Source organism: Globicephala melas, chromosome 15, assembly GCF_963455315.2.
Source record: "Globicephala melas chromosome 15, mGloMel1.2, whole genome shotgun sequence".
In the NCBI taxonomy this organism is placed as follows: Eukaryota; Metazoa; Chordata; class Mammalia; order Artiodactyla; family Delphinidae; genus Globicephala; species Globicephala melas.
In genome coordinates, this window is record NC_083328.1 from 56,559,305 (window position 1) to 56,584,459 (window position 25,155).

The 25,155-nt window shown below is 40.5% G+C and overlaps 1 protein-coding gene across 3 annotated transcripts in view; it reads right to left on the bottom strand.

Moving 5' to 3' along the window:
• ATRN (attractin) overlaps window positions 1-25,155 on the bottom strand; it is a 172,207-nt gene that overhangs the window by 40,411 nt on the left and 106,641 nt on the right. For all 3 annotated transcript variants that reach the window (XM_070043803.1, XM_030847508.3, XM_030847509.2), the window contains exons 22-24: window positions 22,157-22,251; window positions 18,642-18,720; window positions 16,738-16,895 (exon numbers count right to left, since the gene is read on the bottom strand). In XM_070043803.1, the coding sequence (XP_069899904.1) occupies window positions 16,738-16,895; window positions 18,642-18,720; window positions 22,157-22,251 (332 nt within the window). The remainder of the gene's footprint in view (window positions 1-16,737; window positions 16,896-18,641; window positions 18,721-22,156; window positions 22,252-25,155) is intronic.

Sequence of the window (25,155 nt, forward strand, 5' to 3'; positions counted from 1 at the left end):
ACTGTTACAAGCATTTAAGTCAGGGAGAGGATGGGAAAGGATAGCTGGCTGCCCCGTGAGGTGAAGTTTTCTAGCTTCAAGGCAGCACTCGTCAGGCTTTAAGAAAACCCAAGGTCTATATGCACATGGCAGAACCTCTGTGGGCTGCTCCCTTGGCCGCCTGAGGCCAGCAGCTCCACCAGGGCTCAGCTCCACCTGGCCAGGGAGCCCTTCCCGACTATGGCCCATCTGCTCCTCAACTCTCCCCAAGAGGCCAGGCTCTGCAGATGCCGAAGACCTGACATTAGGACCAGAGAGGGCTTATAAGTGGTCATGGCTGCCCTCTGGCTCCTGGCTCCTTGCCAATCTTGCCACGTAACTCTGAACACTGCAAGGCCAGGAGAGGACTGATTCCTCCCATAAGAACTTAGGCCTGTTTACAAACAGCTTTCCAGTCTAGGCCTCAGCTGTGCCAAGGATGGAAGATTCTATGACTACTGGCTGAGCATATCCTAACTTGAGTCTAGTGCTGCTACTGCCGTGAGTTTTGCCGTGACACAAAACCACTTTCTTTTTTTTTTTTTTCTAAACCTAAGTTCTATATGGAACTCTATGTTGAGACCATAGGCCCTGGACTGGATCCCAGTGACCATCACCTAGCCTCACACACCACCCACCTAATGCTGGTTTGTGCAGGCACAGAAACTATATACCCAAGCTCTGGTCAGAGCCTCAAGACTGGGTAACACTACCAACCCGCTCATTCCTGACATGTAAGCTAACACTCACCATCTGTCCACTGTCAACCTCTGGGCTCTCTTCCTCAAATTTCCTTCCAGCCATTCATTTTTACCACTCTCCAGAATCCCTATTTCATTCTATCATGTTCATCAATAATTTAAAAACCATTAAGAACTACATATACCTGGCTGAAATATCAACAATCAATGATTCCTCCCCACCCCCTCCTCTTTTTCTTTCTTTTTTTTTTTGCGGTACGCAGGCCTCTCACTGTTGTGGCCTCTCCCGTTGTGGAGCACAGGCTCCGGATGCGCAGGCCCAGCAGCCATGGCTCACGGGCCCAGCCGCTCCGCAGCATGTGGGATCCTCCCGGACCGGAGCACGAACCCGTGTCCCCTGCATCGGCAGGCGGACTCCCAACCACTGCACCAGCAGGGAAGCCCCTCTTTTTCTTTTTAATTAATTTATTTATGGCTGCGTTGGGTCTTCGTTGCTGCGCACAGGCTTTCTCTAGTTGTGGTGAGTAAGGGCTACTCTTCGTTGCAGTGCGCGAGCTTCTCATTACGGTGGCTTCTCTTATTGCGGGGCATGGGCTCTAGGCGCGCGGGCTTCAATAGTTGTGGCATGTGGGCTCAGTAGTGTGGCTCACGGGCTCTAGAGTGCAGGATCAGTAGTCATGGAGCACGAGCTTAGCTGCTCCGCAGCATGTGGGATCTTCCCGGACCAGGGCTCAAACCCGTGTCCCCTGCAGTGGCAGGCAGATTCTTAACTACTGTACCAACAGGGAAGTCTCCCTTCTTCTTCTTAAGGCTTCTCTCCAGAGGCCCTCACCTTTAATTAGATTTCTGTTCAGTTCTTCTGGGGGGTTACGTTTTATCACTAATAAGTTGGCTTTTGTTTTGTTTCATTTTGTTTTTTGTTACTTCTTGATCTAGTTATTTTAGACATCACTTACTAACTTCCTACTAGATTAGAAGGTGATTTAGGCCATCACCCCCCCACCCCCCAATCCCCCAGTAGAATTATATCACTATTTTTACTGCCTCTGTTATAATTTATAATTTCTATGTTGTTATCCTGAGGGTGATGGTGATGGAAAGATGCCAAAACAGACAGGAACTGGATATAATACCCTTAGATTCAGGGAGAGGATGTGCCTTGCACCCACAAAGGGCTGTAGGAGCAGAAGACAATATAGCTATGCCCACTGGAAAGCAGCTTCCCAAACCTCACAGGCCCATGGGGAGAAGCCCTCAGGCCTCTGATGCACCCTTGCTTGTGGGGTGGGGAGGAGAAGTCAGTAGTTTTCAGGGAAGCTCCCTTTGCCATTTTCACCAGGGTGAAGCATGCTGGGCTGAGGGAGAGGAGGTTTTTCTCCTGCCCTCTGATTGTTCTAAAACTGCCCGACAGTGGCTAATAACTGGTAAAACTCTAGTACAGTGCTGTGTGCTTCCTGCAAAGGAGAACAGAATGTCAGTTCTGAGATATGTCCCAGCTGGCCTAGGCTGTAGGCCCAGCTGAGGCATATTCTTGCAGCTAGTTTTGGGAGGTTAAATAATATATTTGGACCTTTATTTCTTGTTCAATCATCTGTATTATCCCTAAAAAATTTCTTTTATTGTGGAAAATATTAAACTTTTTAACAAGTAGAGAGAATAGTATAATGAACCCCATGTGTTTATCACCCAGCTTTAATAATTACAGCTCACGGCCAATCTTATTTTATCCATCCATACTCTACCCATTTCCCCGTGATCATATTATTTTGAAGCAAATCCCAGACTTCCTATCATTTCATTCTTAAGTATTTCAATATAGCCAGTATTCCTTAACTACCCTCTTTGTAAAATTAGGGATGTTTGTGTCCTCATCCTTCCCTTTTCTTCTACTTCTCAACTCTTTTGAGAGTTTGACAAGATTCCAACCTAGAACAATTCAATCTTCTAACACCACACTATGTAGACTGGGACAATAAATTCTTGGTCTCTAACCCCTGCTGGCTCTTCAGCACTGGTCAACAATCATGCTGACAATATCAGAAAAAAGCTGCCATTACCTATATAAATGTTACAAAAGTTGCCAAAAAACCCAAAGTTCTGATACCGAGAATAAAGCTCTCATCTACAACTATGCGTTCATCTAGTGCACATTTATGGAGTGTCTACAGTTGATTAACACTATGCTATGACACAGAGGACACAGAAATATAAAAAAGCTCTTACCCTTAAGGAAATCTTTGTAGAGTGAAAAACCAGACACGTCTATGACTGCAGAGGCACAGACGAGGAAAAGAAGCTGCTATGGGATATGCCGAAGGGTCATCAGAGGGACCTCTCCCCTGGGTTTCAAAATAAGACTCCCCAACCCAGCCCTGTTCCTTCCAATCCATTTTCGTAACTGCTGCCAGAGGCATCTTTCTAAAACACTGATCTTGGTCACTTCTTGGCTTAAAGCATTTCAATAACTCCCAGTGGTTTTCAGGCTACAGTGTAAATTCCTCAGCTGAAGCCCCAGTCTCTTCATGACAGCTTTGGTCTGCCCTGCTCTCCAGCACCTTACTCACAGAACAGGCACTTCAGCTCAGCTAAACTCCTAGTAGTTCCGGAAAGTGACTGGACATGCCCCTTCCCCACCCAGAACACTGAACTCATGTTTCTTAGGGCTCAGCTCTGGTGTTGCCCCAGCTCGTGCAGACTCAGGCACCACAGGGCACTCCCTTCTCCTCCCAGGGTGTCCACGAGCACGGGGGCACCTCCCAGTATCTGGCATGGCTCCTGCTGTCCCCTCATGGCTGCCTCTCTGTGTCAGAAAGTCAGCTAAGTGAGTGAATGTTAAAGGAAGTCTAGTGGGTCCTAGCTATGGAGATCACAGGAGAGAGTTCTACTAGAGAAAGATTTGCCCATCCCAGCCATAGGTGGGGTTCATAGATGGTGTGGATGGGACTATCCAGGGAAAAGGGCCCAGAGGAAACCCAAGGGAACAATGGCACTGAACTGAGAAGAAACATCAAAGCCACAGCTGAAAAGTAGAAGAGAGGAGACTTTTCAGAAGATGGAATAATAAATAATGATCATGATGAAAACCATGAGGTTGTACAGGAAATTTAAATGCCATCTGAAACTAAGAGAGATTTATACTTTATTTTAGTTATTTTTTTTTGGCTGCACCGTGAGGCATGCAGGATCTTAGTTCCCCGACCAGAGATCGAACCTGCACCCCCTGTGTTGGGAGCGTAGAGTCTTAACCCCTGGACTGCCAGGGAAGTCCAGATTTATACTTTAAGTTTAGCTCTAAATGTATTTCGTGGCTTTATAATTTTTTAAATCCTTAAGGTACAGACATCTAATACCAGAAGCTATGTGTATACATTACTATCATAAAATAAATATAAACTTTAGAAGTATATCTGACTATTCAGAACAGCTAAAGAGTGAAAACAACCCAAGTATCCATTAACAGATGAATGGATAAACAAAATGTGGTTTATCCATACAATAGACTATTATTCAGTCTTAAAAAGGAATGAAGTACTGAAACATACTACATATGGTTGCACCTTGAAAACACTATGCTAAGTCAAAGAAGCCAGTCACAAAGGACCACCTATTACATGATTCAATTTATATAAAATGCCCCAAATAGGCAAATCCATAGCGAAAGAAAGTAGACTGGTGGTTGCCAGGGGCTAGAGGAAGGAAGAAATGAGAAGGGACTGCATCTGGATATGGGGTTTATTTTGGGGGTGATGAAAACATTCTAAAATATTCTGTGAATATATTAAAAACCACTGAATTGTACACTTTAAATGGGTGAATTGTATGGTATGTGACTTATATCTCAATAAAGCTGTTACTAGAAAAAGTACATCTGAGTGAAAACAAACAAAAGTTTCATACATCCTTTGCTTAGTAATGCAATCCTATTAGCATCCATAAACATAACTCTGACATCTAAATGAATGCCCAGTTCTCAATATAAATTCTGTGTTGCCTTTACTTGTGAACACTAGCCTCTCACATAAACGAGCAAATGAAACACCCAGCATGGAGAGGACTTTAATATTAGCTCTACATTACAATAACCACCTCTGTTGCAGAGCTTGTAACAAGCCAGAATCCCAGCGCCACCACCCATCTTCCCACCTCACACACAATGTCTACCTGTGCATTCTCTATTTTGAATACCTACCCTCCCAAACTATAACCATGGCTGAAGCCAGGTGAGTCCTGCTGACTCGGGGGAACATCTAGAATCACGTTTTGAAAGCAGAGGCTGAGCAAGGGGCACTCACCCACAAGAGCAACCAACCAGAAACCAGGCACAACTGACCCAACACACCCACCACCCTCTGACACACAGGCCTTTTCAGTCTGGGTGGTTTTTTACAATTTTAAACTGAATCTACAAAGATTTTTATAGTTAGTTGCAAACTCCCTCAGTTAGCAGTTGTAGGTTTTGATCTGTTCCTAATTATGGAAAAGAATCCTGGGGTCAGTTCAGAGTGAAAGAACTTGAGTTTACCATTACCATTTTTAAAACACTAATATTTACATGAATTTCTGAGTAGAGAATTAAATTGCCTCAGTTATTTTGCTTTAAAAAATGAGAATCAAAGACAAAAAAGGCTTCTGTCTGCATTGAAAGCCGTACTGAAATTTAACTGCATGACCTACATTGAACCATTTAGACATTTTCCTATTCTCTTCCTTGAATAAGTCTCTACATTTTAACTAAATCTATATGGTCTCTAAGTGTGTATTTAAAAGCTAACTACACCTAGAAAGACTAAGGCTCTGAGGAATATAAAGCAATACAGAAAGGTACAGCCCCCTCTGTTGAGAACATACCCACATCTGCCCAGGAAGATGCAAGCTCAGCCTGCCACACAGCACACACCCAGATACAGTCCCAAGTATAGAGAGAACCAGCATTTATCAGGTTCTTTTGAGAAGACACCAAGAATACATGATGCCAAGGGTCCAGTCACATTGTTCGTGAATACTGCAGCTATTTGTAACAATGAGCAAAAAGACATATTTTCAACAGAACTTACCTGTTTTTTCAAGGGAAGCCTGGCAAACTAAATGGTGAGCATGCTATCATTTATTTTCGAAAGTGCTCCTGAATGCAGCTTTCATAAGTGGATCTTATTCAAGTGAGTGATCCAGTCCAGGTAAAGAGGACCAAAAAATCAGGTAGAAAATCATCTCTTTGAGTCTTAAACTTGAAAAAAGTATTTAAAAAAGTAAGTGTGGGGAAGAGATCCCTCCAGAAGGAAATGACCATTTCAGTGACTTTCAGAGGGTGGGGAGCAACAGGGCAATGGGAGGAAAAAAAAAAACTGGAAGTCAGAATTGGCAACAGCAACGCTATCTCCAGCACAAAAGCCTGTTTATACGCACAGAGCCCTCTTTCCAAATGGGAAAAACACCAGCAATATAAGTCAAGGTTTTCACTAAGAATCTTAAAAATATTAATCAGTTTTCAACTATAAGAAACAAAGCTTGAAGTTCAATCGGATTTGGAATATAATAAGGTATGTCAGTATGAAAACAACCTGAACTTAAAACAAGTCAGTAAATTATATTTACTAGAACCCAAATAAAATATTTTACAATTGTATGTGATCTGTAACTTGGCAGTGTTAGCAGACATTATCAAATTGAAATTGTACTGACTAGAGCCTAGAGCTCAAATTCCCTGGGGTTAGAGAAACAACCTAACCCTGCTAGCCCCACTCCAAATATAGCCAGTGGCAGAGAAAATTCTAATATGGCTCCTAAGATTCCTACTATATTGATGTGCATATCCTGTATAATCCCCTCCCCTTGAGAGTGGGTGAGTCTGACCTAATCTAATGAACCCTTTGAAAAGAGGGTCAAGAAGAAGTCAGAGAAAGTTGAAGCTTCAGTAGGTCTGTATCTATTTTTGGTCTAAAATTTTTATTTTCAAATGTTACATAAATGGAATCGTGCAGCATGTACATTTCTAAGATTTTTTTTCCACTCAGCAAAACTTCCTCAGATGCATCCAAGTTGTATCAATAGTTTGTTTCTTCTTATTGCTGAGCATTACTCCATGATATGTATGTAGCACAGTGTGTTTAACCATTCACCTGTTCAGAAATACTTGGGTTGTTTCCAGTTGGGGCTATTATGAATGAAGCTAAATATTGCTGCTGTACAGGTGCTACAAACATTGGTATACAGGTGTTTGTATGAACATCAGTTTTCATTTCTCTGGGATAAATGCCCAGGAATACAATTGCTGCGTTAAGTATGGTAAGTGCCAAACTATTTTCCAGACTGGCTGTGCCATCTTATCAGCAATGCATGCATGATCCAATTTCTCTGCATTCTCTCTAGCATTTGGTGTTATCACTATTTTAAATTTTAGCCATTTGATAGGTGTGTAGTGATATCTCATTCTCACTGTGGGGTGGTTTTTTTTTGGCTATGCCTCGTGGCTTGTGGGATCTCAGTTCCCTGACCAGGGATTGAACCGGGGCCCTCGGCAGTGGAAGGGTGGAATCCTACCCACTGGACCACCAAGGAATTCCCTCTGATTGTGGGTTTTGTTTTTTTTTTAATGAAGATGTTTACAATAGTTTATTTTAGGTTATTTCCAATTTTTCACCAGTTTAAAAAATTGACCAACTCAATGAAACCTTGTGAATACAATGTTCTCATTGTGGTTTTCATTTTTTTAATGGCTTTTAATACTGAACATCTTTCATGTGGTTATCTGCCATACTTATATCCTCTTCGATAAAATGTCTCTTCATATCTTTTGTCCATTTTCTAATTGGATTGTTTATTTTTTTAATGTTGAGTTTTGAGAATTCTTTTTATATTCTAGATGCAAGTCCTCTGTCAGAAATATTTTTCCAAATATTTTCTCCCAGTATATAGCTTATCTTGTTTTTTTCTTTTTTTAAAATTAATTAATTAATTAACTAATTTACGGCTGCACTGGGTCTTTGCTGCTGCACGCGGGCTTTCTCTAGTTCCAGAGAGCAAGGGCTACTCTTGCGGTGTGTGGGCTTCTCGTTGTGGTGGCTTCTCTTGTTGTGGAGCACGGGCTCTAGGCACGCAGGCTTCAGTAGCTGTGACACGTGGGCTCAGTAGTTGTGGCTCACAGGCTCTAGAGCGCAGGTTCAGTAGTTGTGGTGCATGGGCTTAGCTGCTCCGCGGCATGCGGGATCTTCCTGGACCAGGGCTCGAACCTGTGTCCCCTGCATTAGCAGGCAGATTCTTAACCAATGCATCACCAGGGAAGCCTTATAGCTTGTTTTTTTTCATCCTCTTACCAGTGTCTTTCACAGAGCAAAAGCTTTTTTTTTTTTTTTTTTGCAGTACGTGGGCCTCTCACCGTTGTGGCCTCTCCCGTTGCAGAGCACAGGCTCCGGACGCGCAGGCTCAGCGGCCATGGCTCACGGGCCTAGCCGCTCCGCAGCATGTGGGACCTTCCCAGACCGGGGCACGAACCCGCGTCCCCTGCATCGGCAGGCGGACTCTCAACCACTGCACCACCAGGGATGCCCCAAGCTTTTGATTTTGATGTGGGTAATTTATTAATTTTTTTCCATAGGTCATATTTTTGTTGTCACATCTGAAAATCTTCTGCCTAGCTTGAGGATATGAAGATTTTCTCCTATTTTTTTCCTAAAAGTTTTAGTTTTGCATTTTACATTTAAACCTGTGATCCACATTGAATTAATTTTTGTGTAGGATGTGAGGTTTAGGTCAAAGTTCATTTACTTGCCTATGGTTGTCCAATTGTTATAGCATTATTTGTTGAAAAGGCTATCCTTCTTCCACTGAATTGACTGCATCTCTGTCAAAAAACAGTTGGATGTTTTTATGTGGTTCTATTTCTGGGTTCTTTATTCTGTTCCATTGATCTATGTGTCTATCTCTCCAACAATAACCACAATGTCTTGATTACCATAGCTAAATAGGAAGTATTATTAATATTTCATATAGCGATTCTTCCCACTTTATTCCTCTTTTCAAAACTGTTATAGCTAATCTAGAATCTTTGCTTTTTATATAAATATTAGAATCAGCTTGTCATTGTCTAAAAAGAACCTTGCTTTTTACAAAAAATTTTATTTATTTTTTTATACAGCAGGCTCTTATTAGTCATCAATTTTATACACATCAGTGTATACATGTCAATCCCAATCGCCCAATTCATCACCCCCCCACCCCGCGGCTTTCCCCCCTTGGTGTCCTTACGTTTGTTCTCTACATCTGTGTCTCAATTTCTGCCCTGCAAACCGGTTCATCTGTACCATTTTTCTAGGTTCCACATATATGCGTTAATATACGATATTTGTTTTTCTCTTTCTGACTAACTTCGCTCTGTATGACAGTCTCTAGATCCATCCACGTCTCTACAAATGACCCAATTTCATTTTTTTAATGGCTGAGTAATATTCCATTGTATATATGTACCACATCTTCTTTATCCAGTCATCTGTCAATGGGCATTTAGGTTGCTTCCATGACCTGGCTATTGTAAATAGTGCTGCAATGAACATTGGGGTGCATGTGTCTTTTTGAATTGTGGTTTTCTCTGGGTATATGCCCAGTAGTGGGATTGCTGGATCATATGGTAATTCTATTTTTAGTTTTTTAAGGAACCTCCATACTGTTCTCCATAGTGGCTGTATCAGTTTACATTCCCACCAACAGTGCAAGAGGAGGTTCCCTTTTCTGCACACCCTCTCCAGCATTTGTTGTTTGTAGATTTTCGGATGATGCCCATTCTAACTGGTGTGAGGTGATACCTCATGGTAGTTTTGATTTGCATTTCTCTAATAATTAGTGATGCTGAGCAGCTTTTCATGTGCTTCTTGGCCATCTGTATGTCTTCTTTGGAGAAATGTCTATTTAGGTCTTCTGCCTATTTTTGGATTGGGTTGATTGTTTTTTTAATATTGAGCTGCATGAGCTGTTTATATATTTTGGACATTAATCCTTTGTCCGTTGATTCGTTTGCAAATATTTTCTCCCATTCTGAGGGTTGTCTTTTCGTCTTGTTTATGGTTTCCTTTGCTGTACAAAAGCTTTTAAGTTTCATTAGGTCCCATTTGTTTATTTTTGTTTTTATTTCAATTACTCTAGGAGGTGGATCAAAAAAGATCTTGCTGTGATTTATGTCAAAGAGTGTTCTGCGTATGTTTTCCTCTAAGAGTTTTATAGTGTCTGGTCTTACATTTAGGTCTCTAATCCATTTTGGTTTTATTTTTGTGTATGGTGTTAGGGAGTGTTCTAATTTCATTCTTTTACATGTAGCTGTCCAGTTTTCCCAGCACCACTTATTGAAGAGACTGTCTTTTCTCCATTGTATATCCTTGCCTCCTTTGTCATAGATTAGTTGACCATAGGTGCGTGGGTTTACCTCTGGGCTTTCGATCTTGTTCCATTGATCTATGTTTCTGTTTTTGTGCCAGTACCATATTGTCTTGATTACTGTAGGTTTGTATTATAGTCTGAAGTCAGGGAGTCTGATTCCTCCAGCTCCATTTTTTTCCCTCAAGACTGCTTTGGGTATTCTGGGTCTTTTGTGTCTCCATACAAATTTTAAGATTTTTTGTTCTAGTTCCGTAAAAAATGTCACTGGTAATTTGATAGGGATTGCATTGAATCTGTAGATTGCTTTCAGTAGTATAGTCATTTTCACAATATTGATTCTTCCAATCCAAGAACATGGTATATCTCTCTATCTGTTGGTATCATTTTTAATTTCTTTCATCAGTGTCTTACAGTTTTCTGCATACAGGTCTTTTGTCTCCCTAGGTAGGTTTATTCCTAGGTATTTTATTCCTTTTTTGCAATGGTAAATGGGAGTGTTTCCTTAATTTCTCTTTCAGATTTTTCTCATTAGTGTATAGGAATGCAAGAGATTTCTGTGCATTAATTTTGTATCCTGCTACTTTACCAAATTCATTGATTACCTCTAGTAGTTTTCTGGTGGCATCTTTAGGATTTTCTATTTACAGTATCATGTCATATGCAAACAGTGACAGTTTTACTTCTTCTTTTCCAATTTAGTATTCCTTTTTCTTCTCTGATTGCCGTGGCTAGGACTTCCAAAACTATGTTGAATAACAGCAGTGAGAGTGGACATCCTTGTCTTGTTCCTGATCTTAGAGGAAATGCTTTCAGTTTTTCACCATTGAGAATGATGTTTGCTGTGGGTTTTTCATATATGGCCTTTACTATGTTGAGGTAGGTTCCCTCTATGCCCACTTTGTGGAGAGTTTTTACCATATATCAGTGTTGAATTTTGTCAAAAGCTTTTTCTGCATCTATTGAGATGATCGTAAGGTTTTTATTCTTCAATTTGTTAATATGGTGTAGCACATTGATTGATTTGCATATATTGAAGAATCCTTGCATCCCTGGCATAAATCCCACTTGGTCATGGTGTATGATCCTTTTAATGTGTTGTTGGATTCTGTTTGCTAGTATTTTGTTGAGAATTTTTGCATCTATATTCATCAGTGATATTGGTCTGTAATTTTCTCTTTTTGTAGTATCTTTGTCTGGTTTTGGTATCAGGGTGATGGTGGCCTCATAGAATGAGTTTGGGAGTGTTCCTTCCTCTGCAATTTTTTGGAAGAGTTTGAGAAGGATGGGTTTTAGCTCTTCTCTAAATGTTTGATAGAATTCACCTGTGAAGCCATCCGGTCCTGGACTTCTGTTTGTTGGAAAATTTTTTATCACAGTTTCAATTTCATTACTTGTGATTGGTCTGTTCATATTTTCTATTTCTTCCTGCTTCAGTCTTGGAAGGTTATACCTTTCTAAGAATTTGTCTATTTATTCCAGGTTGTCCATTTTATTGGCATAGAGTTGCTGGCAGTAGTCTCTTAGGATGCTTTGTATTTCTGCGTGTCTGTTGTAACTTCTCCTTTTTCATTTCTAATTTTACTGATCTGAGTCCTCTCCCTCTTTTTCTTGATGAGTCTTGCTAATGGTTTATCAATTTTGTTTATCTTCTCAAAGAACCAGCTTTTAGTTTTATTGATCTTTGCTATTGTTTTCTTTGTTTCTATTTCATTTATTTCTGCTCTGATCTTTATGATTTCTTTCCTTCTGCTAACTTTGGGTTTTGTTTGTTCTTCTTTCTCTAGTTCCTTTAGGTGTAAGGCTAGATTGTTTATTTGAGATTTTTCTTGTTTCTTGAGGTTGGCTTGTATAGCTATAAACTTCCCTCTTAGAACTGCTTTTGCTGCATCCCACAGGTTTTGGATTGTCGTGCTTTCATTGTCATTTGTCTCTAGGTAGTTTTTGACTTCCTGTTTGATTTCTTCAGTGATCTCGTGGTTATTTAGTAACGTAGTGTTTAGCCTCCATGTGTTTGTGTTTTTTACATTTTTTTCCCCTGTAATTCATTTCTAATCTCATAGTGTTGTGGTCAGAAAAGATGCTTGATATGATTTCAATTTTCTTAAATTTACTGAGGCTTGATTTGTGACCCAAGATATGATCTACCCTGGAGAATGTTCCGTGTGCACTTGAGAAGAAAATGTAATCTGTTGTTTTTGGATGGAATGTCCTATAAATATCAATTAAATCTATCTGGTCTATTGTGTCATTTAAAGCTTCTGTTTATTTATTTTCATTTTGGATGATCTGTCCATTTGTGTAAGTGAGGTGTTAAAGTCCCCCACTATTATTGCGTTACTGTCCATTTCCTCTTTTACAGCTGTTAGCAGTTGCCTTATGTATTGAGGTGCTCCTATGCTGGGTGCATATATATTTATAATTGTTATATCTTCTTCTTGGTTTGATCCCTTGATCATTATGTAGTGTCCTTCCTTGTGTCTTGTAACATTCGTTAATTTAAAGTCTATTTTATCTGATATGAGTATTGCTACTCCAGCTTTCTTTTGATTTCCATTGGCATGGAATATCTTTTTCCATCCCCTCACTTTCAGTCTGTATGTGTCCCTAGGTCTGAAGTGGGTCTCTTGTAGACAGCATATATATGGGTCTTGCTTTTGTATCCATTCAGCAAGGCTGTGTCTTTTGGTTGGAGCATCTAATCCATTCACGTTTAAGGTAATTATCAATATGTATGTTCCTATTACCATTTTCTTAATTGTGTTGGGTTTGTTTTTGTAGGTCCTTTTCTTCTCTTGTGTTTCCCACTTAGAGAAGTTCCTTTAGCATTTGTTGTAGAGCTCGTTTGGTAGTGCTGAATTCTCTTAGCTTTTGCTTGTCTTTAAAGCTTTTGATTTCTCCATCGAATCTGAATGAGATCCTTGCTGGGTAGAGTAATCTTGGTTGTAGGTTCTTCCCTTTCATCACTTTAAGTATATATGCCACTCTCTTCTGGCTTGTAGAGTTTCTGCTGAGAAATCAGCTGTTAATCTTATGGGAGTTCCGTTGTATGTTATTTGTTGTTTTTCCCTTGCTGCTTTCAATAATTTCTCTTTGTCTTTAATTTTTGTCAATTTGATTACTACGTGTCTCGGTGTGTTTCTCCTTGGGTTTATCCTGTATGGGACTCGTTGCGCTTCCTGGACTTGGGTGGCTATTTCCTTTCCCATGTTAAGGAAGGTTTCAACTATAATCTCTTCAAATATTTTCTCTGGTCCTTTCTCTCTCTCTTTTCCTTCTGGCACCCCTATAATGTGAATGTTGTTGAGTTTAATATTGTCCCAGAGGTCTCTTAGGCTGTCTTCATTCCTTTTCATTCTTTTTTCTTTATTTTGTTCTGCAGCAGTGAATTCCACCATTCTGTCTTCCAGGTCACTTATCTGTTCTTCTGCCTCAGTTATTCTGCTATTGATTCCTTCTAGTCTAGTTTTCATTTCAGTTATTGTATTGTTCATCTCTGTTTGTTTGTTCTTTAATTTTTTTAGGTCTTTGTTAAACATTTCTTGCATCTTCTCGATCTTTGCCTCCATTCTTTTTCCGAGGTCCTGGATCATCTTCACTATCATTATTCTGAATTCATTTTCTTGAAGGTTGCCTATCTCCATTTCATTTAGTTGTTTTTCTGGGGTTTTATCTTGTTCCTTCATCTGGTACATAGCCCTCTGCCTTTTCATCTTGTCTATCTTAATGTGAATGTGGTTTTTGTTCCACAGGCTGCAGGATTGTAGTTCTTCTTGCTTTTGCTGTCTGCCCTCTGGTCTGTTTTTTTAAAGTTTAAAAAATTGGGGCAAATATATATTAAGATAAAATTTACCATTTTAACCATTTTTAAGTATATGATTCAATACACTTAAGCACAGATGCTGCCAAGATTAGAAAAGAGGACAGTGTGAACAACTTTGTGTCAATGCATTTGAAAACATATGAAATAAATTAACATCTAGAAAAAATTATCTTAAGTAATGCAAACAGAGAGAGAATATCCAAAACATCCCGTAACTATTAAAGAAGTTGAATCAGCAATTAAAAAAGAAAAGAAAACTCCACAAATAAAACACCAGAATCAAATGATTTTACAACAGGGATCTATCAAGTATGCAAGGTTCATATATTCATATAATTCTAATCTTATATAACGTCTTTCAGAAGTGAGAAAGAGAGATAACTCCTCAATTTATAAATAAAGGTTAGTTTAACTTTGATATAAAAACCATAACAAAGACAGGAAAGGAAAATTACCGGACTTTCTCACTCATGAGATAGATACAAAATTCTAACCAATATATTAGAAACTGAGTCCAGCAACAGATAAAGTAAAAAATCATATATCATGCCAAGTCAGGTTTATTCCAGGAATGCAAATAATTTCCAGGGTCCTGGCTTATGCAATAGGACAAATGGTGGTGCCATTCACTAGAAAGGAAGCAGAGGGTTTAGGGCTAAGATCACAAGAATAACTAACTCCCTGAGTACAGGGAGCCTGTGAATGTCCAGGTAGAGATGCCTAGGCAGCAACTAAGAACACTGGTCTGGAGTTCAAGTGTAAGCAGGGCTGAAGACAGAGTACTGAGAATCAAAAGTACAGAAGTAGTACAATAAGTCTTACAAGTGGGATAAAGACAGAGGAGAACCATGGCCTGAATCTCAGACAACCTCAGTGTTTAAGGAAGAAGATTCCTTAAAAAGACAGCCCAGAGAATCAGGGAAAGGACCAGGAAGGCAGGAAAGATGCTGACTCAAATCATGCAATGAGAAGGAGAAGGGGACTAAAGAATTCAGTCACTGGAGTCCACCGTGGCAGTCAGCTTCAGGATGTGGTGAAGGAGGAAGGTAGACTGTTGCGGGCTGATGGGTGAATGGATAAGAGGAAACAAACAGGGAGTGTGGTCAATGCGTACAAGAAGGCTAGCTGGGAAGGGAAGCAGAGAGTGTGCAAGAACAAAGGAAGAAGCAGATTAGAGGATAAACAAATCTGTGGACCATCTAAATAGAAAAAGAGGGTGGTGAGAAAAAAATACAACACAGAGCCTGTCCTCCACATTCCAGAAAGGAAAAGAGTGACTGACTGTTCTTTAGTTACAGTCCCAAGGCATGAACACATACCCACCAGAACAAGATTTCAAGCCCATCCCAAATGATCAGTGGCGACTTGCTTCACTTGATCACACTACTGAAAGTTGGCAAGCAGCCAGAGCCCCAGTCTAGTGACCACGTTTCCACGGCTAAAGGTGAACCAGTCGTTCCTAAGTCCACCCTTAGACACAGATGTAGAGAACAAACGTATGGACACCAAGGGGGGGGAAAGGGTGGTGGTGGTGGTGGGATGAATTGGGAGATTGGGATTGACATATATACACTAATATGTATAAAATAGATAACTAATAAGAACCTGCTGTATAAAAAATAAATTAAATTAAACAAATAAACAAAAGTCCACCCTTCCTGGAACTCCACACCTTTACCCAAAATGAAGGGGGTTAAAGCAGAAAGTACTGAGGCAAGGCCTCAAAGACATAGTGGCAGATGATTATAAAGAGCATAAATGGGGTCATGGGTCAAGCCTGGATAAGAAGGAGTGCACTGGTCCCCTGGGAATAGAGAAAAGGGGCAGGTTGATAGCAGCAGTGGCTGCAGCAGGCAACATGAACCCTTAGACCTACCCTTTCAGGTCACATGTACAAAGAATCTGAGTCATGGAGAGGCTACAGGAATTGTACAAGAGCAAGCCAGGGCTCAAACCTGCATCCGTCTGACTATAAGGCCTAAACCCTTAAGGTGACCTTATACTGTCCTCCACTGTGTCCCCATTACCCTCCATCCTATGCTCCTTTAAGACCTGATAGCATTTTGGGGATCTTCTCATATGGCACTTTCCATACGCCAGCTTTCACTGGTTATGTGTGTTTGCTTCATTTATATGCACCTTACTCATTCCAGAATTGAAGCTCTTTGTGTAGCTCTACAGGCTTTTTAGTGACAAGTCCTTAATGAAGAAATAAATACAGTTGTAATTACCAAATCTGTTATATATCACTTGTTTTCAAAAGTGCTTACAGGGACTTCCCTGGTGGCACAGTGGTTAAGAATCCACCTGCCAATGCAGGGGACACGGGTTCGATCCCTGGTCCAGGAAGATCCCACATGCCGCGGAGCAACAACTACATGCGCCACAACTACTGAGCCTGTGCTCTAGAGCCCACAAGCCACAACTACTAAGCCCACGTGCCACAATTACTGAAGCCCACGCACCTAGACCCTGTGCCCCGGAACAAGAAGCCACTTCAGTGAGAAGCACCGCAACAAAGAGTAGCCCCCGCTCGCTGCAACTAGAGAAAGCCCGTGTGCAGCAACAAATACCCAACTCAGCCAAAAATAAATAAATAAAAATAAATTTATTTAAAAAGTGCTTATAAATTTCCTTCATAAGTGATTTAAGGCAGCCCCACTACAATCTTCTTTTATGGTATGTGCTCAGCACTCCTTTACCACAGATATTACAAAGGCAAAACAATATTAATATTGTACATTTCGTTTACCGCAAGTTACAGATTAGTGAATTTAGTTTCACTACAGACATTTCACCATCTTTGCAAGTATGAGACTAAAAAGCATTTCTTACCTGAATTTTGATGGGCCAGGTGAAATTACTGACATAAACAAAGAAAGTGATATTTGGGTGGTTGCGAAAATCAAACTTCTCATTAGAGAAACTATCTTTGTACTCCTTAATGTTTGTTTTTGAAACAACAGGCATCTCTTCTCCAGCCTGGGTTCCAGCTGTTAGGAAGAAAAGAATGAAATAAAGAGACTTTTTAGGGGACCGAATCTGCCCTCACTAATAATAATGATAATAGCATTTATTAAACACTATGTTCCAGAAACGGCCTTTAAGAGCTCGATCTCATTTAATTGTGACAACTATTATCCTCATTTACACATCAGAAAACTCAGGTTCAGGAAAAATAAGTAACTTGGCTCAGGTCACATAGCCAGGAAGTAGAGTTGGGGTTTGAAGCTGGGAGGGCTGATACACAAGCCTATGCCCTTAACCCAGATGACTTTACCAGGATCCCCTACAACTCCTCCCACAGAAACAGGCTACATGTGGCTTTGAAAATCCAGATACCACTAGAATCCTATTAACAAGCAATGGCATTCATTCTGCCCACAACACTTCACTTGCTTTGCACTGCCCCCTTAAAGCTGTTTGGCAGTGCTCTAGATCCCCCATACCAGGGACACGGATTCAGCCCTCACTTTTTAACTAGCAGTGACCGCAAGTCTCAACAGCAGCAGGGAGGAAGGAGCTCTAGGGGTCACTCAGTCCCTTCTGCTACCAGCTACAACTGACTCTAAATCCCCCCAATCTGATATAAACCTATCCTATTCCCAGGCAGTCCTTCAACATTCCACATTGTCCCTCAGCCAGGAATTCTAGTGTTTATAAAGATTCATGAAATAGGCTTTTCCCATGTCTGAGTTAAATCCTGTGACTGAAGCCAGATTGGCTGGTCCTCATTGAGACTGTCATTGTAAATCAATCACATACTCAGGGATGCCACCTTTCTCCAAACAAAGGCTTTGATAATTCAGACTTTTTCTTAAAGACCTCTCCTCACTGCAAGTTTCTGAACCTTTTCTGAATTCTACACAATCTTTTAAGATATGATGAACACAAAGTGATGTGCAAAGCAATGTTTTTATTTTGTTTCAGTCTAACTGATTGTGTTTTGACCAAAAAACAGTATTGTGATAGTAATAATGATGATGAAACATAATTACCATTTGATGAGAATATCCCATGTTTCTAGCACTTACACTGAGTACTTCATTTATTATCTCATTTAATTCTCAGAACATTCTACACGGCTGTTTTTATTATCCCATTTCATACCTGCGGAAACTGGCTCAGAAAACAAGTAACAGGGAGAATTCAAATCTAGGTCTGCTGAGCTACATTCTTAACCACTACATCAGGGCCACCCTTTCTTTCTTTAGATTTTCTGCTCAGAGGATCTTTAGTAAATCACTGTAAGATAAACAAGACAGCAAAAGCTGTGCTCTTAGAGTTTTATTTAATTCCCAAAGTACATTTTCCCCTGTACCTACTAAAATCTCATTCTATTAAAAATGTTTCCTTTTCTTGAAACTGAGTCAATTGCATTTTTCACTTCTGAAGCATGGATGGAGATGATGATGGCAGCACCACAGCAGAGGCTGCAGCAATGGTATTAATGGTGGTAGTAGGGCAGGGGTCGTGAGCATGTACTGATCTTGATACCATGGCAGGCACTGACAGGTATAGCCAAATTTAATCTACAGTATAAGTATTATTACCTTCTCTTTAAGATGAATAACCCTAAGGGTCTAGAGATAGATTTTAGAAACTTGCTCAAGGTCTTCCAGCTAATAAGTGGCAAAAGTGGGTTTCAACCCCATCTGTCTGTCTCCAGAGCCCCTTTTCTCAACTCTTTCTCAATCAATTATCTCCACTCGGAAGGTCTTCTCTAGGTATGTCTTTACCTGAGAAGCTGGCAGCCCAGGTGATGTTGAGGTTGAAGTTTTTGGAGGCATTGATGAACATGTCCAAATCCCTATTTTGCTAATGAGATGTACAAATAATTAGGAAATGAATTACTGTAACAGTTTCCTGATTTTAAAAGAAAGCAGTAGTTAAATTTTACTACTCTCAACTTTCTTAATTACAAAAAGATACTTTAATGTCTTAAGAGAAACTCATGCTTATAGAACAGCAAAATATCTAACCTTAACATAAGCAATATACCCCAAACAAATTTCATTTCCCTCCCATAAAAGTATATGGGATTTAGGGACTTCCCTGGTGGCACACTGGTTAAGACTTTGTGCTCCCAATGCAGGGGCCCCGTGTTTGTTCCCTGGTCAGGGAACTAGATCCTACATGCATGCCGCAACTAAGAGTTCTCATGCCACAACTAAGGAGCCCGCCTGCCATAACCAAGACCCAGTGCAACCAAATAAATAAATTAGTTGAATTAAAAAAAAGTATATGGGATTTAATGCTTTATCAAATGCCTAACTCCATGAAAAAGTATCTTTTAAAAAGACCCTCACCAGAGCAAAGTGACCTACATCCCGTGACCTATGTTAGGGAATCAGCCTCTTAAGGATCCTCTGGGCAGCCCTGTCCAAATGTCTGAAGAGTAAAACACTTGGTCAAGTGTCTCAATTTATATTAACTTATAAATCAAACCTACGTACTTCTGAACCCATAGATTATATACAGTGTAAAGTTCTCCAAAATGGAAGTGGTTTTTTTTTGTTTGTTTGTTTGTTTGTTTGCAGTACACGGGCCTCTTACTGTTGTGGCCTCTCCCATCATGGAGCACAGGCTCCGGACGCGCAGGCTCAGCGGCCATGGCTCATGGGCCCAGCCGCTCTGCGGCATGTGGGATCTTCCCGGACCGGGGCACAAACCCCTGCATTGGCAGGTGGACTCTCAACCACTGCACCACCAGGGAAGCCCAATGGAAGTGGTTTTTAAGGAATAGCACATAAAGCTGAAATAAACTAAATTTAAAAACTTTAAATTGTCTTCATCCATGATTAAGAACATTTTTCTCTCACTAAAAATATTATTTCAAGAGAAATATGACAGAATATGTCTTATTACCTTTGAAAACTTTGTATACCACTTAGAGATACAGCAGTTTGAAGAGCTAGTTTAATTTATTGTGACTCTTGGTTTTAATGACTGAAAAAGGTATCTCTGAGGAATGTGTTGGGCCAGCTGGAAGAAGAGCACTGTCAGTAGTGTTGGGTAAATCATGATACTAATTTTTAGTTTTCCCTGAAATTTGGCTAATAAATCTCTTTCTTGGGGTCAAAAAATTGTTTTTCCAAATGAGTCAGATGTTGCATTTTATATTTTTGAATCCAATCCTGCTGAAATTCTTCACATTGAAAGATTTTTAAAACAGGTTAGAAAATTAAGATTTTAAAGAGCATTCTTTTGATAGTTTTTACAGCACAAAAATTACAACAATAGAAGCATTTCCAAACAGCTATTTCCAAAACGTGATCTCCAAACCAGAAGTTTCTCTCATAAAGCAGTTACCTTCTCATTTATTGATAAGGCCTCACCATCCTCTTAAAGGGACAGCTCAAGTGTTTATTTATTTATTGAGCTGCGTCACGGCACGTGGGATCTTAGTTCCCTGATCAAGGATCGAACCCGTGCCCCCTGCAGTGGAAGCATGGAGTCCTAAACACTGGACCGCCAGGGAATTCCCTATTTTTTAATGTTTGCTGGTAGCACATTACTAGCAATTACTTCTTTCCCTGGAAAGGATTAATAACCTTGAAATCTTGATGCTTTTGTAAAAGACAGGACACATACATTGTGTAACTATTAAATATTCTGTCATAAGAGAAACAAGGCAGTAAATAAATTTCATGTGTGGTACTTTTGCTATAGCCTTATCCTAAAAAATTAAAAAAAATTCTGGTCAGTACAGCCACTGAAATGATATACCAACAAAATTTTTCCACAAAACATTTTCATTGAAAGTCATTTATTATTTTTACTTAAAAAGCTATTCACTCATGAGAATGTATCTTCTCTAGTACATCTCTTCTTAATTTTACCATTGAAGTGGAATACAAAAAACAAATCTTACTTTCATTTAATTGTGAATATCCCACACTGGACTTCATTTTACTACTGATTTATTTATTTCTTAAATTTAGCAGTGCTTGTTGATAACATCTGTTATCAAAGGAATGCACTTTGGCTTATTATCATATTGTTTTCCATGTATTATTTGTTACATTTATTGTAATTTTTGTTTTGTTTTGTTTTTTTGCGGTATGCGGGCCTCTCACTGTTGTGGCCTCTCCCGTTGCGGAGCACAGGCTCCGGATGCGCAGGCTCAGCAGCCATGGCTCATAGGCCCAGCCGCTCCGCGGCATGTAGGATCTTCCCAGACCGGGACACGAACCCGTGTCCCCTGCATTGGCAGGCGGACTCTCAATCACTGCGCCATCAGGGAAGCCCCATTCATTGTATTTTTGTAATGGTAAATGGCTTTGTGTATGTTGATGAGAAATAAGAAACCTCCAAGGAGGCCCCTAAATAATTTACCATTAGGTTTAGTAAAATTTCATTATGTACCAGAGTAGGTATTAAATGACTTTATATTTCACTGAAGAAATCATATAGGTGCGTGTTCATATTCTAGATGCTTTACTTTTAAATGTCATACTGTGTTGGCTCCCTTTTACCTCTAGGTAATACCTTATGGCAGGTTGGGGTTTACCATTAACAACAGTAGATATAAAAATACATTTCAAATAGTTACCTTAGTAATTTCAGTTATTTCTGGCTTACTTCTTCACTGTTTTTACCTCCTAATGAGGATAGGAACTCATTCTAGGAGCATAAATGTCACCTCTGTCTTGCATCACTGGTATTAATTTCCATTCTGAGAGAGTAAATCTCGGTTCTGACACTGCCCCCCTAACAGGGAAGTTCCCCTTGCAGTCTCCTTTCCTTTCCTGTATGGGGCTGTGATGGGCTGATGGGCAAACCAAGTATGTGTGGAGTCAGTGTCACTCTGTATATCAGATCATGGTAAATCTTAACAACATGGGGCTTCCCTGGTGGCGCAGTGGTTGAGAGTCCGCCTGCCGATGCAGGGGACACGGGTTTGTGCCCCAGTCCGGGAAGATCCCATATGCCGCGGAGCGGCTAGGCCCGTGAGCCATGGCCGCTGAGCCTGCCCGTCTGGAGCCTGTGCTCTGCAACAGGAGAGGCCATAACAGTGAGAGACCCGCATACTGCAAAAAAAGAAAAAAAAATCTTAACAACATGGTAAATCTTACCTTTTAAATACAAAGGAGATAAATGTAGATTCTAACATTTCTTTCCTGTACCTCTAAACATCATCCTGTGGACTCCACTTCTGGAGACCGCTGCTAAGGCAGTGCTTCTATCCATAGTGACCAAGAAAAAGTTCCACACAAATTCAAAACAAAGTAAGAAGACTTTTAAATCTTACTTCATCAGGTGTAGCCACAAAATTGATGGCTGTGTAATAGCGGTCATCTTCCTGGGATAGGCTAAAGGTGAACTGATAGTCAATAAGAAGAGTATCTATGGAAAGAAAGAAATGTGTATTTAACAACTGAAACAAAACAAAACAGAATAGGTCTCTAGAGATACAGATTGATTTTCTCATAAACATTCAACAGCCAGGAAAGCACTTTTGGCAAAGTCTGTGGGTAATATCATTTTGTTTGAGTTAACCCACCAAAACCTCCTTGTATCATCACCCTGGTTGAGATTTTAGGCTCCAAGCTAACTTACCTAGAAATATTAATTGAGCATCTATTTATGCTTAAGGATACAAAGCTATAAATTAATGGTATAAAAGAAACCAAGACTTCAAGTAAAAATGGTTGATTTCAGGTTTGGGGCAAGGAATATGGGCCTCAGTTATCTTATTCTAGAAAGCAAGAAAGCATTCAAAGACTAATGTAATGTAGCAAAAGAACATAGCTTGAAAAAGAGCCTACTGGCTAAAGATGGTATAATTTAATTCTAAGAAGTACTGCACAATTCAACAACCCGATTTAAAAATGGGCAAAGACTTGAATAGATAGTTCTCCAAAGTAGATATACAAATGGCCAATAAGCACATGAAAAGGTGCTCAACATCAATGATCATTAGGGAAATACAAATCAAAACCACAATGAGATAACACATCACCTGTAGTAGGATGGCTACCACCGAAAAAAGTGTTGGTGAGGATGTGGAGAAATTGGAACCCTTGTGCACTGCTGGTGGGAATGGTGCAGCTGCTGTGAAAAACAGTATGGCAGTTCCTCAAAAAATTAAAATAGAATTACCAAATGATCCAGCAATTCCACTTTTGAGTATATACCAAAAGAACTGAAAGTAGGATCCTGAAGGGCTATTTGTACAACCATGTTCATAGCAGCCAAAGAGATCATAGCCCAATGGTGGAAGCAAACCAAGTGTCCATCAACAGACGAATGGATAAACAAAATATGGTATATACATTCAATGGAATATCACTCAGTCTTAAAGAGAAAGGAAATTGTGACACATGCTACAACATGAATGAACCTTGAGGACATTATGCTAAATGAAATAAATGGATCACAAAAAGACAAATACTATATATTTCCACTTATATGAAGTACCTAGAATAGTCAAATTCATATAGACAAAGTAGAATGGTGGTTGTTAGAGGGTAGGGGAAGAGGGAAATGGGGAGTTGTTGGTAAGTTTATTTTTAACTGTTCAAAAAACTGCCAAATGATTTTCCAAAGTGGAAAACCATTTTATATTCCCACAAAAAATTTAAAAGGGTTTCACTTTCTCCACATCATTGCTAAAACTTGGTATTGGCTTTTATTTTTCAAGATAGAGAAATATAAGGTACCAGATTACAAAAAATTAATTGATATGGTTTCAGGTTTCACATTATAAACTAACCTTTTTTTTTGGCTGTACGTGGGCCTCTCACTGTTGTGGCCTCTCCCGTTGCGGAGCACAGGCTCTGGACGCGCAGGCCCAGCCGCTCCGCGGCATGTGGGATCTTCCCGGACCGGGCCACGAACCCGTGTCCCCTGCATCGGCAGGCGGACTCTCAACCACTGCGCCACCAGGGAAGCCCTAAACTAACCTTTAAGATATGACCAGTTGCCTGGCTTTGATATGGTATCAAAGGATAATACCCAGTTACCTGAAAAGGTTATTAAAACACTCCATCCATTTCTAACTATATGTCTGGTGGGGCCAGGTTTTTTTTGTGTGTACTTTAACCAAAGAGACATAGTGCAACAGATTGAATGCAGAAGCATATATGAGAATCCAGTTGTCTTTTATTAAGCCACTGTATTGGCTTTTGATTCTAGTCATTCTAGGGGTGTATCTCACTGTGTGTTTGGTTTTTTTTTTTTGGCTGCGTTGGGTCTTTGTTGCTGCGTGCGGGCTTTCTCTAGTTGTGGCTAGCGGGGGCTACTCTTCGTTGTGGTGCATGGGCTTCTCATTGCAGTGGCTTCTTTTGTTGCAGAGCACGGGCTCTAGGCAGGCGGGCTTCAGTAGCTGTAGTGCGTGAGCTCAGTAGTTGTGGCTCACGGGCTCTAGAGCACAGGCTCAGTAGTTGTGGCACATGGCCTTAGCTGCTCAGCGGCATGTAGGATCTTCCCGGACGAGGGCTCGAACCCGTGTCCCCTGCATTGGCAGGTGGATTCTTAACTGCTGCGCCACCAGGAAAGCCCCCTCATTGTGTGTTTTTTTTTTAATTTATTTAATTTATTTACTTTTGGCTGCATTGGGTCTTCGTTGCTGTGCGTGGGCTCTCTCCAGTTGCAGCGAGCGGGGGCCACTCTCCGTTGCAGTGCACGGGCCTCTCGTTGCGGTGGCCTCTCCCGTTGCAGAGCACGGGCTCCAGGAGCGCGGGCCTCAGTAGTTGTGACACGCGGGCTCAGTAGTTGTGGCTCGTTGGGCTCCAGAGCGCAGGCTCAGCAGTTGTGGCGCATGGGCCTAGTTGCTCCGCGGCATGTGGGATCTTCCCGGACCAGGGCTCGAACCCGTGTCCCCTGCGCTGGCAGGCGGACTCTCAACCACTGCGCCACCAGGGAAGCCCCCTCATTGTGGTTTTAATACACATATCCCAAATGTCTAATAATGTTACACATTTCTTCAAGTGCTTATTGGCAATTCGTCTATCTTCTTTGGTGAAATGTCTATTCAAATCTTTGTCTGTTTTTAACTGAAATTGTCCCCTTATCCAGTTGTAAGAGTTCTTTATATATTCTAAATATAAACTCTTAATCAAAGATACGCTTTGTAAACATTTTCCTTAGTCTGTAGCTGGTTGTTTACTTTTTTTAAAATTAATTTATTTATTTAATTTTGGCTGCGTTGGGTCTTCATTGCTGCGCGTGAGCTTTCTCTAGTTGTGGAGTGGGGCCTACTCTTCGTTGCCGTGTGTGGGCTTCTCACTGTGGTGGCTTCTCTTGTTG